The sequence below is a fragment of the Sinocyclocheilus grahami genome, unplaced genomic scaffold, assembly GCF_001515645.1.
Source record: "Sinocyclocheilus grahami isolate Dianchi unplaced genomic scaffold, SAMN03320097.WGS_v1.1 scaffold74.1, whole genome shotgun sequence".
NCBI classification, from domain to species: domain Eukaryota; kingdom Metazoa; phylum Chordata; class Actinopteri; order Cypriniformes; family Cyprinidae; genus Sinocyclocheilus; species Sinocyclocheilus grahami.
In genome coordinates this window covers 1,334,425-1,351,796 of record NW_015505253.1, presented here as the reverse complement: position 1 = coordinate 1,351,796, position 17,372 = coordinate 1,334,425, and the positions used below count along the sequence as shown (strand labels likewise).

The following is a 17,372-nucleotide window of genomic DNA, read 5'->3' as shown; positions in this document are numbered from 1 at the left end:
ATATATATATATATATATATATATATATATATAATAAAAATATGTATTATAAAACTATAAAATGACAAATTATTTTGGAGTTGAAATATCACTTGGCCATTCTCAATTTTCCAGAGATTCACTCATAATGGTAAAAAAAATAAAAATAATAATAATTAATAACCACATTAATTTTCAGCAGTATTTCAGCTACAGTCAGACTGGTTTCCCCGGCTACAACTGCTAACATCACCATACTACTTTGGGGCATATTACATGCTTTGATTATATATGTAAGGTCACAAAGTCCAGGTTCACTTCAGGTTTAGGAAAAGAAAAGAGATACTGTTTGAATGAAAACGGAAGGAGAATAACACTGTACAGAAGCTATACACTCCGATGTATCAAGTGTCTTTCTGACAGAGCCTGAGGCAAAGTCTGATGTGATTGGACACAAAAAGAGAGAGAGAGAGAGAGAGACGGAGATTAAAGAAACAACATAAACAGATGCAAATCATATTTTCAACCACTAAGACTAAATATTGCATGAAACGAGCCTTGTAGTAGCGCTCTGTATGTGCTTCCTCTCTGAGTTGGATCTGGTCTCTATTAGGAGAGGAATGCAATTACACACGAAACAGGGCAACGCTGAGGATACACTACACTCCATCGGCCTCCAAACAACACACACACTCATATTACGCAGCATGCGTTCCTGACAGATTTGGGGTGTAAACATTTGCAGACACAGCTTTTGAGTGTCTTTTCCTTGTTAATTTGTACTTGGAGCTCGGAGTTACTGTGAAAGTCTGCGCCAAATGGCCTGGTGTTACTTTGACGAGCTAATGACTTCATATCTCATCTCTGTATGAACAGCACAGGCATCCTGACAGCAGCAGAAGTTTGTGAAATTCTGTAAGAGAATTCCACATGACAAGAAAAAGATTTGGTGGTCGAATCAAACGCCTTTTCCAAAGGTTCTCACCTATTAAATGTGACTATAACGTGTTTTGTGAATGTGGGTGTCTGTGATTGTATAACCTGAAGGTCAACTGGTTTCCAAGCCGTTATCTACCACATACGCGAGCTCTTTGAAGTCAGACATCTACATAATCAGGAGCGAGAGAGCCGATGAGGAAAATACAAGTGACTCTGCATGACGGGCGACGGCTGAGAATGTCAAAATTAAAATAATCTGCCGCTTCAGAGAGGGGAAATAAAATAAGACGACGAGACACATGTTTTGTCTAGGCTGGGTCTTGTGGTAATTATGTCTGCGAGACTGTGAGTTATTTAATTATTAGATTGTCATTGTTTCTTTCTCAAAACCTAATTAATTTCTCGATATGCTTCTTGGAAAGAAAAGAGAAGCAGCAAGTTGAATTATTACCTGACAGATACACTGATTGTAACACTCGCTGAATTAATTACTATGTGTGTTTTAACTGACAGCTGAATAATGTAGATTTATCTATTTGTTTCTTACAAAACTAATAAACTTAGAAAAGTCTTCATGGAAATGCACAGAACGACATTTGTGATCTGATGAAAGGAACATGGTAAAGTAATTATATCTTAACCTTTATGAATTTATTAAGCTTAGCAATAGGACACTATCAGGACATAATATAATTATGACAAATGGACTAAAAATAAACCAGTGTTACTTTAGTATCACTGAAATTATATTATAGTTTTCATTAATAGTTTGAATCCATTTTTTTTAGATATTTTCTGTTTTCATTTTAAAGTTTTAGTAATTTTGTGTGTGTGTGTGTATATATATATATATATATTTTTTTTTTTTTGTTGTTGTTTTTTTTTTTTTTTTTTTTTGCCAATGTTGGCAACTAGCTGAAACATTTTTTATTTTTTTCAATAATTTATTCTATTTCAGCTAATGCTTATTTTATTTCAAGTAATCAAAATGTCTTTTCAATGGTTTTAATTTTAGTTTCAGTTGTAATTAATTACAAAACCCTGCAAAAAATTGATACAAATTCAAACACAGTAGTTCTGCCCATACTACAGTACATATTCTGACATGATTTGTAGTGCAAAACAATGAAAACAACAATAAAAAGTGACTTTTAAGAAATAATTTGAAATCTGTGTAGATATGGAGAATGTGGGAAAAGTACACAGACGGGACGGTTTATTTTGTCTGCGTGCTTGTGAGAGCATGTGGCCTGGTGACCTGTGCAATATCACAGACACAGACAAACAAACATGGCATGATAGCACTCAAAAAACACAAGCGCTGCTCACATCCTTGTTTGGAACCATCTCAATCGCTGATGCTGCATATTTATTTTTAATACTTGACTTTCTGAATATTTCATCAAATAATACACTTACAAAAAAGTGCCATGGCTTTATTATGGGTTTTGAAAAAGGTACAGTGGTAATACTGTGTTTTTGAACATGTACCATTGTATTGTTTGAAGAATAATTAAATAACAAGCATTTAGTAAAAAATACAGCAAAACAGTAATATTCTGAAATATATTTAATATGCTGATTTAACAAGTGAACTTTTTAGCAAGTTAACTTTGTTATAGATCTTAAATCTTTATATTTACAAGAGATTTGCAAAAAAAAAATTAAAAATCCATATAAATGTGACTAAACAATTCAAATAATAAATAAAGGCAGAAATCATTCTAATTATGCTTATTTGGTGCTCAGAAAATATTTATTATTATTATCAAAATTGAAAAAAAGGTTGTGCTTAATATTTTTCTGTAATATATAATATAATATATTTTTTTTCTTTTCAGGATTCTTTGATGAATAGAAATTTCAAAAGAACAGCATTTATTTGAAATAGAAATATTTCTATATAACAGATTTGAAATGTCTTTACTGTCAGTTTTATGCATCCCTGCTAAATAAAAGTATTAATAAAAAAATAAATAAACAAAACCTGACCCTAAAATTGTATGATAAAAAGTGTATAAAATAATTCAGATTTTAATTAAAAAATAATAATAATAACACACCATAGTACTTTTTAAGAGTACAATGAGTAAAATATTAACAGAATAAAAAGAGTCAAATGAAAATTGGTATCCTTTCTCAGCCCTATGATCATTTCCCATCTTATCTTGTGTTTTTTATGAATTCAATCCCAGATTTATTGCTTTTGACACAATGTATCTGGTCCATGACTAAACATTTTTTTGTATGGCCGAAAGGATGATCTTTGTCAAAAGCGTTCTCATCCTCGCGCCCTCTCTTTATCTCACCATCCCAGTTTGAATGAAGAGGCCTGAGGGTTCGTAACATCTCTTTTGCCATGCCAGTCCACCTGCAGCCTCACCTGTCTTTACCTCAGGGCCTCAGCACGGAGCAAAAGAACACAACCACTGAGGCCCACGACGCAGCTCTGGCTTATATTATCTGCAGGGGGCCTCACGACGGAGCTGATGTGTTTCTGACAATGCCTCAGCATGGAGCAACACCTACATCACAGACGGCTTTTATGGCTGTGGGAGCAGACGTTTGAAATAATGCTTTAGATTGGCAGACGTCTCTGCCAGCGTGTCCCCATCTCACCTCCCACGGGGGACATCAATTTCGTCTTTTTTCCAGCGGATGGTAGGCTGCGGGTCTCCCTGCACCTGACAGCGAAACTCCACTGCCTCCTCCTCCAGAACCACCTGGTTAATGGGTCGTCGTAGGAACGTGGGCCTCTCTGAAAGACAAGCAGACGAGAAAAGGACATAAGGGATGCGGAGACCTCATTCACTCGCCGTGACTCAGCGTCGAGTCACAGATCCCGAACAGAAGCTCTCACAGGGATTTGTGGTATTGTGTAAGTGTATCATACGCTTTTGTGTTCCAGCATGTTTTATGACTAACGTGAAGACACAAGCATAATAGAGGAATTAAACATGACACATTCTCTCATGCGGGAAAAATCTTTCCAACTTGCTTGTTTACAAAAGCATCAACTATGAGCTGAGATGCTAAACATTTTCAGAGCATGACTCAAATATTTGTTGATATTTTAAGACTTTTTTTGTGGTTTAGAAATGTCAGACTATAGTTGGCACATACCGAACACGGTGACCTGGGCCGTCTCACTGTCTCTCTCGCCGACCATGTTGGTCCCCACGCAGATGTACATGCCAGCGTCACTTTTCCTCGTGTTGGAGATCATCAGCTTCCCTCCACGGATCTGAAGGGGAAGACAGGAACGTTACAGTTTCTGTGACAACTCATGCGATAAGTTACTGCAGCACTCTCTGTGGAGCTACCTGAAGTTAAATGCCTTGCTCAAGGGCAAAATAGATGTGGTTTATGATTCACCTTTTGCTGGTTTTGAACCTTTAATGTTCAAGATTCAAAGCTAGATCATTACCCACCATTCCACACCTCAAATAAAGCTTTCTTTGTTGCAAAAAAGTGTCAATACGTTTAGAAACATTTATCTTTGAACAATACAACTTTGTAGACCAAATGTTTTTGCCTTAAAAGAAAAAACGTTTTGGTTTTGAATTTTTTATTTTTTGTTTGGTCTTGCAAAATTTTTAGCAAGTGAATGCCGCAAAAAACAAAACAAAACAAAACAAAACAAAACAAAACAAAACAAAACAAAACAAAACAAAACAAGGGCTTTAGAGAACAAAACAAAACAAGACAACAAAGCAAAACCCATATAAGTGTAACAAAATACATAAATGTTAATTTTTTTTCTTGCACAAGCAAGCAAGTGAATTTAAAGGCTTTTGTTTGATTTTTTAAATAAAAATGTAAATAATTTATAACATTTATAATATTTTTTAAATAATAAAATAAAACAAAAACAATAAAATCCATACAAACAAACTGAATATGAATAGGGTTGAAAAGAGGCAGAAGATTTCTAGGAAAATTTCCAGAAACATTCCAGGATTTTTGGACACCTTCCTGGATTTTTTGTAAACTTCTCAGAAAAATTTCAGCTCTTTGCAACCCTAAATATGAATAGTCTCCATTTCTCACCTTGATCCTGTCATCCTTCTCATCGATTCGTACTTTGTCTTTCTTCCAGTAGATGGTGGGTTCCGGGTGTCCACGAGGGGGAACGCACTCCAGGATGGCCGGCTCTCCAGCAGCCACCACCACATCCGTAGGGTTCTGTCTGAAATCATCACGTAACACTGAAAGAGAGAGAGAGAGAGAGAGAGAGGAAGATTAGCTCGTTTTTAACCATTTGCAAATTTAGTCATGCTTACAATCCCCGAGGCACAAATAAATGTTCTTTTGTTGCTGAAACAGATGTCATTTCATTAAGTCCTCTAAAACGTTAACACGCTCCAGCAGTGTTCAAATGTTAGCTCCCATTCAACAGGGGTGAGGAGAGACACCTGTTCGAAAGTTCTGTTAAGTATTTTAGGTCACGGGAATGCCAGACACAGTAAATCACGCTGCGTATGAAGGCACCCGTCTACAGGAGGGTGTGTATGAGTTTTATTTGATAGGGTGACTACAAGGAAAACTTAATTGGACTTAATGGTGTTCCCTATCGAGACAGGAGAACAAACAGAGTGAGGGAAGACATATTGTGCCCTCCAGCTCTGTGTCACTCATATGCGTGGAGCAGATGAAGGAATGAACGGCAACACACACACACACACACTAAATCTGTGCCAACTAATCACCCGTGCTCACACTTTCATCACCAGCTATGCCTCTGGCCATGACTAATGTAGCAATAAACTCGACAGCAAAAACATACATGAGGTCACCCAATTATCAGTAATGAATAAATGCAATGAATGACTAAACACACCTGTACACATCTTCACATTCATCAACAGCACTTTATTAATAAATGAGTTGGGTAATTATACTCTAGCGCTGACCTGTAAGAGACAAAAGGATAGATCTGTCAACTGATAATGCGTTAATAGAGAAAAAACACACAGTCGGTGGGTGGGCGGGTAAATCTGTGCCAACTAATCACCCGTGCTCACACTTTCATCACCAGCTATGCCTCTGGCCATGACTAATGTAGCAATAAACTCGACAGCAAAAACATACATGAGATCACCCAATTATCAGTAATGAATAAATGCAATGAATGACTAAACACACCTGTACACATCTTCACATTCATCAACAGCACTTTATTAATAAATGAGTTGGGTAATTATACTCTAGCGCTGACCTGTAAGAGACAAAAGGATAGATCTGTCAACTGATAATGCGTTAATAGAGAAAAATTATCTCGATTTGTCTTAGCTAAGATTTATGAATCAGATAATGACTTTAAAGTGATTTAATAATAACTATGAAAAAGAGCACTCAGACTCAAGAATATGATTGGAAAAGTCACGTTTAAAGCTGTTCAAACTCTAACATGAGTTGAATGGTATATTAATGTGACAAATATAATAATAATAATAATTATTATTATTATTATATTTATTAGTACTTATTTTATGAAATCATTTTTTACACACTGACAGTAAAGAAAAATGTGGAAAACATTTCTACAAATAACATTACATTTTGTCAAAATAAATTACATTATTATTAAACAAACCACTAGATTTTGATATTTTCATATTACAGTGTCAGTGGTACATCCCTGCATTAAACATGCCATAGAGTTGCTAAGGTGTTTCGAGCAGTTTCTAACGTTTTGCAGTGCAGTTGCTAGGGCATTCTGGACGGTTGCTAGGTTGTTAGGTTATTGCCCAAAGAGCACACTAACAAGTCTGTATGATATTCTGGTCTCTTAGATACAGCTCCAGTCCTTCAACTCAAGTCTGTGACTTTTTTTTCAATCACTTGAAAAAGTAACAGCACACTGCATTATTTCAGATCACTCAAGGGCAAGTTACATGCTGAAGTTTAATACTTAGAGTTGGTGATTTGTTCAAATGAGTATAACGCTGTAAAGAAAGACAAAGCGCTGTGCATGTGTAATTTTACATTTCTTAACTTCATGACTTTTTCTGGCCTCAGGCCATATACAGACATTCAATACGCATAATTACATTTTCATCCTTCCAAAAGCCTCGACTTTCAGCTCTCTTACATGTCTCTTTCTCTCTCTCCGGGTACGATGAGCCTCTCGATCTTCCATCTGATTAATATTTATGTATTGTTCGTCTCCCTCCCCCGCATGCTAGCGAGAGCAGCATCTGTCTGTCAGGCTGGAGGCTAAAGGAGAGGTTTATATGCCGAATATTCCTCCACCACCCTCCTTCACTTCCTCCTGGAGGACGGCTGGTAGAGGTGGAGGGGGTGTTTTTTTGGGCTAACATTGGCAACTTTGCAGTTTCTTTGGCTATATTTCAAAACTTTTGGAGCGAAGTTAAGGGTTTGCAGTGGAAAAGTGTAACAGGAGATGATGCAATGGAAGGAAGCCAAGAGGATCATTAAAAAAAGGACAGATGCTACTTTGTACTTAAGTGTGTTTGGAGTTGTCAGATATAGTCAATGCCAAAGGCAATTAAAGGGCCCGATATTCCAGTGTCTTTTCTTTATTTCTTGCTACATGTTCGGCACCTTATACATATAAAAAACAGCAAATCCTTGTAACAAGATTGTAAATGTGCTCTGAGATTGTACTACAGCCTAAAATATCTTATATGACTTACGTACTGCTGCTTTATAGGGCCAGTTTTACTAATAACTTGTGTCAGCGCAAACCGTCTTTTGGCGTTAAAATAGTACTGTCAGGTTTTACTAATGACGCACAGTGAGGAATGGGCGCTGAAAAGGCGTGGACAGAGTTATGTGTGCGCCTGAACTTATTGAATATGCATTTGTTGGAGTTTCCCTTTTCAGACGTAAAATTTATGGGAGGAGAGTATTCAAATGAATCACGCAATGAGATTTACTAAAGTTTGCGTCACACTGTAAAAAATCCAACTTTCGAAAAGTTCTACTAATGTAAAAAAAGTAGCCTGAACAAAGAATTTTTTAGTAGAAGACAGTTAAATTTTTTGTGTGAACAGAAAATACTCTAAACACGTCGCTAACGAAAGTTTTGTTTACCTTACTTAGATACTCAAGTATTAGTTCACAACATATCCAAATGTTCTCCCAACTTTTCAAATTGAGTCATCTGAACAAACAATTTTACATTGAACAATATCGCACAAGTTCTCAGCATGCATTGCAGCTTGAAAACGTTTTATGTTAATAATTACTCAAATATCATCATTGTTTTAAATTTTACTTGCTTAATTTATGCTGCTGCTGCTGTTGTAACTGTCAGTTAGCTGTCATGTGGATCAGAGTTCATATTTTTACTGATTTAAAATTTGTTGATCATGACCACCATGGTGAGAATCATGTGCTGAGGTACTGTATATGTGCATCTCATTGCAACTTGTTTAATACATTTGTCTCTGCATACACATTTGCCTTTAGTTTTAAGAGGCAAATACTACCCATAACATGTAGAAGGCTTTGAAAATAAACATAAATCTAAAAGAAAGAGGATTGATAAAAAAGATTAGCATTGCTAAATGCTAAAAAATCTTTGGTTGCTCTGACAGATCTTTTAACACTCAGTAGACTGACTTCATTAGATGAAATAAAGTTTTTAAGTTGTCGGTTGCTAGTTGGGTTAACTTAACAAGTTGAGTGTGACAAGCTGCCTTATTTTTTTGAGTTAGGTCAACTTTTTTTTTTACAGTGATTATTTAACGCCCAAAAATAGCATGTCTTAAACTGCTTTGCACTTGAAATGGCTGCAATTATTGTTGCTAGAGGAGGCACCGCAGAGAACAGAGAGCACATGGTAAGAGAGATGATTTTTTCCACACGTATTCATTTATTTTGAATGCCAGAAGAACACATTATCCAAACATATTGTTTGCTAAGCCATGTTATTTTTAATTTGTTTCATGAAATAAAAGACGACTTGGAACCCTCAACTAGGAGTCACGCAATATCAGGTCTATCAAAACTTCTGGCAACCCTTAATTTTTTGGCCTCCGGTTCCGAGGACTGGAATTGGGAACCACTGATGTAGCCTATTGTAGTAATGTTGTCTCTGGTATTCTGGTCTGTGAGCATATATGCGTTCAGGGGGCGTGGCTTTGGAGGGTGGTATGTTCGCTTTCAGTGCTATCAGGCTAAAGTTAGCATTTTCCAAGATCTCCTACTGCACCTTTAATTATATAACACTTAGAATTGTATAAAAGAACAATTTTTAAATTGTTAAAGTCTTTTGTAATCTTAAAATAGTTTTATAATTGTCACATTTTTTACAGTTAACCTCATCCATCCATAATAAAAATATTTTTTTAATTTAAATTATATAATTTATTAATTACAGTTTTATAATAATTTTATAATTAAAAATGTAAATTCCAAGTAGTAAATTATTAATATAATATAATATAATATAATTGTACATTAAATAAAAATAATCCGTTTTAAAATAATACATGTTAACAATATATAATATAATATAATATAATATAATATAATATAATATAATATAATTTTACATACCGGACTTACAGAAATAAAATACTGATCAAATTATTTAAAAATAAATTGGCAAGACCACACACACAGACCTGTGGAGTGGATAATATGGTAATGTGTGCATATTAATCAGCTTGTTTTTACCCATTATGCACTGCAGTGCTGGTAGCTTGTGTCTGCATCAGAGCCAGCAAAGGTCAGAACGCAGTGGGATTACAGCACAGAACTGGCCTAGAGCAATATCACACTCCTACTGCACTTTATAACAACAACATACTGATCGAGAGAGAGAGAGAGAGGTACAGAAAATAACTGTGGACATATGAGTGTTTTCCCAGCATGCTATAAGCAGTGATAGCATTTCATTTGAGTGCCTCTCAAAAGTGTTCACTACAGCTGATGCTGTGTCTAATGTGGCTCTCGCATGAAAGAGTGTAAATATGTCACTTTGAGAGAAATAGCACTTTTTTTTCTCCACGCTGCCCCTGGCTCTGTGCGTATACATGCCTGTGTGTGTGTGTGTGTGTGTGTGTGAGTTACACGCAAGAGTAATGTGAAAATGTGTCCCAGTCCATAGTGGGTAAGAAAGCTGTTCTATTTGTTTGCAGGGTATATCAGTCCTGTTATGAGCTCGAGCCCCAGTGACCCCTGCAAACCCCATCTACACACCCTCACACTGCAAATAAAGCCCTCCAGACACACACAGACACACACACACACACACACACACACACAGACACACACACAGACACACACATTTCTTGCCTTCATCAACATCATCATCTTCACCCTCCTCCTCTCTAAATGCTATAAATACTAGCGTAGCATTAACAGCTGCACAAACATTGCTGCCTCTATCCCACAGACACACTCAATATTCTCTCTAGTACAAAATCTACTGAGAATCTCTGTCACAGCACTTTTTAACTGTCCATTCATGTACAAACATGTTTTATATGTGAGCAGGGACGAAAAGAGAGTCTGTCAGGGTTTATGCTCTTAAAGGGACAGTTCACCTATGATGCTTCAGTCATTGTTTACTCAATCCTAATGCCACTCCAAAACTGTTTTACTTACTTTCAATAAGAAAATAGTCCTTTGTGTAGTTTTTAAAGCTTGAAAGCTACAGGTTAATCACAATTACATGTAAAATAATGACAATTTCTTGTATTTTGTTTGATGGACTGTAAAAATGAATGAATGAATTAACGAACGAACAAACAAACAAACATAACTTGTAAATAAAACAAAAATCACTGGAGGTTTTTTTTTTTTTTACAAGAAAGTACTATTTCAATCTTTGTACTTTATATTTTCATGTTTGCATTCTGTGTGTTACTTGTTATTTAGTATCTATCTATCCATCCTTCCATCCATCCATCCATCCATCCATCCTAGATTTTAATTTTTTTTATGAACTATTCTTTATAAAGTGGTAAAATAAGAAAACATGCATAAGAAAAACGGTTTGAAAAAGTGAATAAATTAACTGTGTTTCTATATGCTGTATTTTTTTTAAGAAAATAAAAGATTATTAGAGGTGTTTTACAAGAAAATATTTATTCCACTTGCTATTTCTCTGTAATTGTTTGAGAAATGTATTAGCAATTTCTGAGTCAAAATAGTTGCTACACCAAATTTGTTTCAGTGCCCATGTAAAACAGTCAACGTTTAGGGTTACAATGTTGCAATTACTGTATAATTAGCTTAATTTTACAAAAAAACAGAAGGTCAAATGGAGGTGTATGTACTGGCAACCTCTCACCTTCAAAAGCTTCACCTCCACCGTTAACAAGACTGCCGCTAGCCAACCCGCTAATGACTTCCGCCCCATGCTAACGCCTCCGACTGGACCCTTGGCTCCGGAACACAAGCTCATCACAAACAATATAATTAACTCTTAATGAACCTCTCTGCTCATTGCTCTGTCCTCTACGTGCACTTCCCAAATTCAATTTAGCCTAATCCCAGGCTTTATGGTAATGTATAGCTCATTAAAATGTTAGCTAAAAACTCATTAAAATTCACTCAAAGTAATAGCTTCATTACTGTGATATTGCTGAAAAGCAAAGACAAAACGAGGAAGATGGGGAGAAGAAGAGAGGAATGATGAGAGAAGGGGATAAAAAAAAGAGAATGACGGCTTTCTAATCACTTAATTGTATCTGAAAACAGCATTCATTTGCATAATACACACAGACACTAGGTGGCTAATTTTCACTGTGACTCGGTAATTAAACACCCCTCATAACTAAAGACACATTTCCTTCCAAAAAATCATTTAAGGAGGCACTTCAGGGTCTGTAAGAGATGCCAAATGTCTCCATTTTCCTGTGTTAAAATGACACCCTGACCAGCTGCAGAGAATAGAGACCCAGTGGATCTATCTTTCTATCTATCCATCCATCCATCCATCTTTATCTGTCTGTTCATCTATTAGCCCATCCATCCATCCATCCCTGTTTATCTGTCTGTCTGTTCATCTATTAGCCCATCCATCCATCCATTACCAAGGAGGTAAGAAGACGAAAGAAAAAAAGAAAAGAAAAAAAACAGGGTCAAGAGTAAATAACATGCTTTACTGGTGAGCAGCAGAGGTAAGCTAGCTGGACCAGCACTAATCACCATGGAAACTTATACTGGACTAAACTGGTTTTCCAGCTGCAAACAGCGTGATCCACACACACCGCAGATCGTCAGACACTTCAAAAGCCACCCACGTGTTCCAAAGAAAGTTCCAGCAGCCGTACCGTGAGCCTGATCCACCGTAACGAACAACTCCTGAGTTTTGAAGCCTTGGCGGCGCGGTGAGAAACCTGCTACAGCGAACGCCTGATCAAAAGCCAAACCCTCTCCCTCCTTCGAAGCTCATCTACTATTTCTACACGCTTCGGATTCACACGAACTTCCAAAGGAGAGAGCAAGCGAGAAAGAGGGAAAGATTAATAAAATGAAGGCTGTTCCTTATTCCACAGATATCAAAGATCTCCATCGCTTGAGAAGGTGCTGAACTTTTCATTTGGTCTATTTGTGTGTGACTGAAAAGATGGCTTTCCTGAGATCTCCCTCTGCTCCATCCTTTCTCCTGCTCTTTATTTAGTATGTCAAGATGGGGAAACGTCATGAAAAACATCCTTGGGGAACTCTTTCGTATCAGAGCTGTGGTCAATTTATACTATCTCTATCTCTTTCTATGGATATATATATATATATATATCTTTGTGGGTCAGAGGTAATTTTAGCATGGCTGCCTTTTGGATTTTCCCTCTGCCTGCATGGTTTTAGCAGAGACATGTCACTTCAGATGAGTGGGGTTTAGACTGGAAATGGGCTGAAATCAATCTCTTTCTCTCCCTTTCAAAGCTTCTCTCCATCCCTAAAGGAACAGTTGCAAGAAGACAAGGAATAGCATAAGGTAAAACTATGACCTATTAGCTATTTTTCCATCATGCTTGGACTTTTTTCATGCAATGTGTTTTGGTGGGATTCATTCATGTGGAAGTGATGCACTGTGACGCAAACTCTGCTGGGTGTGACAGAAGCCAGCTGCATTGTGAAAACACATTCACACAAGCAAACACAACATTTCAATACAGTAACAGTGTGAGCTACATCCAGTAAGAGAGAAATTTAATTTGCGACTTCTCATATGCCAATTAAGGATTTTTCCATTAAATAGCACTGAAAAAAAATCTACAACTACGCATTTAGCAGATGGAAATTACAGTCATGCGTTTATGCAAAATAAAATGTGAATTTCCCATAAAATATCTAAAACACATTTTCTGTCATCTTTAATTAAAGGACTATTTAACACAAAAATAAAAATATGCTGATTATGTATTCACCCTCAGGTAATCCAAGATGTAGATGAGTTTGTTTCTTTATCTGAACCGATTTGTAGAAATTCAGCATTACATCAGTTGCTCACCAATGGATCCACTGTTGTGAATGGGTGCCGTCAGAATAAGAGTCCAAACAGCTGATAAAAACATCATATTAATCCACAAGTAATCCACACCACTCCAGTTCATCAATTAATGTCCTGTGAAGTGAAAAGCTGCATATTTATAAGAAACAAATCCATCCATAAGATGTTTTAATTTTAAACCTTTGCTTCCAGCCAAAACATGAGTCCATACTCCAAGTGAGGCAATGCTAAATTTCTCAAAGTCTGAGGAAGAAACAAAGCCTATTTTTATTTTTGCATGAACTATTCCTTTCAGAAACAGATCCTGAAGCTTCAGGATTTGACATTGTAGGCTGACCTTAGCAACGTAACATGAGCCCTACTGTGGAGCTCCGCGAAGAGGCCTAATGCTGGTGTTCAATAGAACGTCATTCAGGCTAACAGTTTCACTTCTGTGCAACACGCACATCCACACGCACAGACACAATGGGGCTAAAAGAGAATCTGTGTCGTTTGCACTGATTGCAGTCTTCGACTTTAATGCTTTGCTGCAGTTAATTGAACTAGATGGTGGTTTGTGAAAAGGTGTCTCATATCAACTGCGTCCCTTGTTTAATTAAACTCTCTGCTGGAGATGCCACATTAATGAACCAGTGCTGAGCCTTTGAGTGAGATGTGTGTGTTCAACTCACAATGACATTACCTATATCTATCTATCTATCTATCTATCTATAGAGAGAGAGAGAGCGAGAGAGAGAGTGAGAGAGAGAACTAACAGAGGTCTGGTGTTAAATCTAAGTCAGCTCTCAGCTCTCACACTGACGTTAAACATGATTTATTGATGGTTTTATGGATCTTAACAGAAGAGGAAGAGTGAAAATTACACTGGATATGCTGATGACCTTTACAGCAGTCTGTGCCATGAATAGATGGAAAGAAGCCGGTGCGTGTGTGCCTGGAAAAAGTGAATTAGATGAGGAAATGCGATATGTGAACATTCTGAGCATCTTTCTGCAGTCATTTGTGGCCGAGTTGCACGTGTGTGTAGCATCGGAGGACGAGATTAATGGACCTTCAGCTTAAATGAACCAAAGCAAAAGAGAGAAAGAAAACAGACAGTGCGCTGCTAACCCTTTACAGCTAAACACTTGAAATAAATTCATTGGTACGTTTGCAAACTCAGCATCTTTTCAACATTAGCCACAGCTCATCAAACACACACACATGCACAGCGAGTTGAGATGGAAAACAGAAGAACATTATTCCAGCACCAGTGACGGAGTTTTATCTCTTGCTTTGCATCACATCCAACAAAAGACTGAAGTCTTATTGTCAGAACAGCTTATATAAACCTACACATCCTTGTACATCACACAGCTCACAGCACATCAAAACACACCTGGTGCCTTCTTAACAGATGTTTCTTTCTGTCTGCAACGGTTTCTCACAATCCTTAAAGATATCTGGCCTGCTTTCTGTACAATTAGCCTGGGTCTGAACTGCTCCACAAAGTAGAGATAAACACACATGATGAGACAAAGCCACATATGACCCTTTCCACACCACACTGAGTCATTTGTACCATGCTCTTGCTGTTAATTGGATCAGAGACTGCGGGAGGTAATTGTGTTTGTCTGGATGTAATTGGCTGGTTGCCGCAATGCAGTGGGAACGGATCTTCTGTTGCATTCAGAGTGCTGCTGCTCTTTGTATACAGCAGCGGATCTAGTTCCAAAACATGTTTTAGTGAGAACCATCAGTCAGATCTGACAGAACGGTCTGATTCAGAGTTTAGCTGTGGAACGGCCCCCCTATGGTACCGAAATGTGTGTGCCTGGTGGTATGTTCACTTATATTGTCATGCAAATGCAGCAGGGTGCCCTCCACAAACTTGCAAGCATCCATCTCTGGAAAAGGCTCCACTGCATAGCAGACATTGGTACCTGATGGACACTATTTACATTCTTAAAATAACCAAAAATCATGTTGTTGCAAACCTGTATAAATTGATTTCTTCTGTTGAACACATACACACACACACACAAAAATATATATTTTAAAGAATGCTGGTAACCAAAGGTGCTGGTTTCCATTGATTTCCATAGCATAGAGGAAAAAAAAAACAGTATGAAATTCAATTAGGACCAGGAACTCAATTAGGTTCAATTAGGAACCTAATCAGGAACTCAATTAGGTTCAATTAGGAAGAAACTCATACAGGTTTGTAACAAAGTAAATTATATAGCTTTCATTTTTGGATGAAAAACTTTCCCTTTAATGTATTTTACTGGTAATATTGTGAGCAATTCATAAATGCACATTATTCTGACAAAAAATGTCTTTGTTCTGAAATTCAGACTTTTTACACCTCCAACCACCTGACTCTATTCTGGTTTGTAAAGCCCACTTTTATGCCAATGATCCAATCAATCTTGATAAAATCATGACATTACAGAAGTAAAATGGGTTGCAAACACAGTTTTATGTTTTCAATGTTCTGATAAAATGTTACCTTTGAACATAAAAGCACCATTTTCATTTCTGCAAGGACAAAACAGGTAAAAAATAAACATGCATGAAGACTAGTGCTGTCAAACGATTAATCGTGATTAATCGCATCCAAAATAAAATAATGTGTGTGTACTGTGTATATTTATTATGTATATATAAATACAAACACATGCATGTATATATTTAAGAAAAATATGTAATGTTTATATATTAAATACATTTATATATAATATAAAATATAAGAATATAAATATATAAATGGATAAACATGCAAATATTTAAAATATATATACTGCATGTGTGTTTATATATATATATATATATATATATATATATATATATATATATATAATAAATATACACAGTACACACATATGTAAACAAAAATTAATTAATTGATTAATTAAAAATTGATTAATCGCGATTAATAATCGTTTGACAGTACTAATGAAGACAAATAATTTAAACATTAAAAATGTTTAATTCAATTTAGCGTTAAATATTCACTAGGTTGTGATGTCATATTAGTGCAGTTAAATCTTAAAAATAAATAAAGAAATACATTTAAAAAGTTTTAGATTAAATATTCTACACATTTTCTACTACATTTTTCTTCCTGTATAATCAAATACAGAGTCAGCTGAAACATTATTTGAATTATTTTCCCAAAAAAATCCACTCTAAACAGCACATAAAAACAAAATAAACAGCGGTTGATCACTTTACATGTCAGTCAAGCTATCTAAATGAGCAGGTCTTGACCAGAATAAGATAAACTGTGGACCAGACTTTGTCATTTATTTAAACGTCAGACTAAATTCTGGATGAGCTACAGGTATAATGCTTTTCCATGCCATTTTATTTCATTGCATGTGATTATTGTAGCTGGAGCAATTCTACCAGATCAGCACATTTTCAACCACCACCCACTGAGAACTTCCTGCTGAGTCGCGTATCAGAGCGCTTCTGAATTCACACGGCTTTCCCTTGTTTTCAGATTCCACATTATAATTAAATGGCAGAGCCAATTTAGTTAGTGACCTCCTATAGAATGCTATTAACATCAGCCACAGAAAAAACACCACATCAATACTAATCTACCCACTGTTAGTGATAATTCAATAAAGCCAGGCTCCTGAAAACTGACAACGAGATGAAGCGTGTGCATGTTTCCTGCTTCGATAGTAAATATCTCAGAATCTGTAAAGAGAGGAGAGTATAAGATACAACTTGAGCTGTAGCGGTTACAGCCACAACGAGACTGATAGAGTGATCTCTCATTATCTATTGACGAGGGTCTGTTATTTAGCATCATTACTTTTCATCATCATCTCATTCTCTTCCAGCGCTAATGACCTCCATGACTGTGGCTGACAGATTGAGCATTCACTGATAAGAAGAGGAGATGGGGTGAGAAAAATCGAAGAGCCCTTCTGTGGTTAATGTGAAAAGTTCAAAATCACAATTTGAAATGTTACATGTTAAATACATACATATATATATATATATATATATATATATATATATA

The 17,372-nt window shown here is 36.3% G+C and overlaps 1 protein-coding gene across 1 annotated transcript in view; it reads right to left on the bottom strand.

Moving 5' to 3' along the window:
- The window catches only part of LOC107585779 (roundabout, axon guidance receptor, homolog 2 (Drosophila)), a 360,609-nt gene that overhangs the window by 76,920 nt on the left and 266,317 nt on the right, over positions 1–17,372 (bottom strand). The window contains exons 3-5 of the mRNA XM_016272927.1: positions 4,969–5,126; positions 4,042–4,162; positions 3,538–3,676 (exon numbers count right to left, since the gene is read on the bottom strand). Of these exons, the coding sequence (XP_016128413.1) occupies positions 3,538–3,676; positions 4,042–4,162; positions 4,969–5,126 (418 nt within the window). The remainder of the gene's footprint in view (positions 1–3,537; positions 3,677–4,041; positions 4,163–4,968; positions 5,127–17,372) is intronic.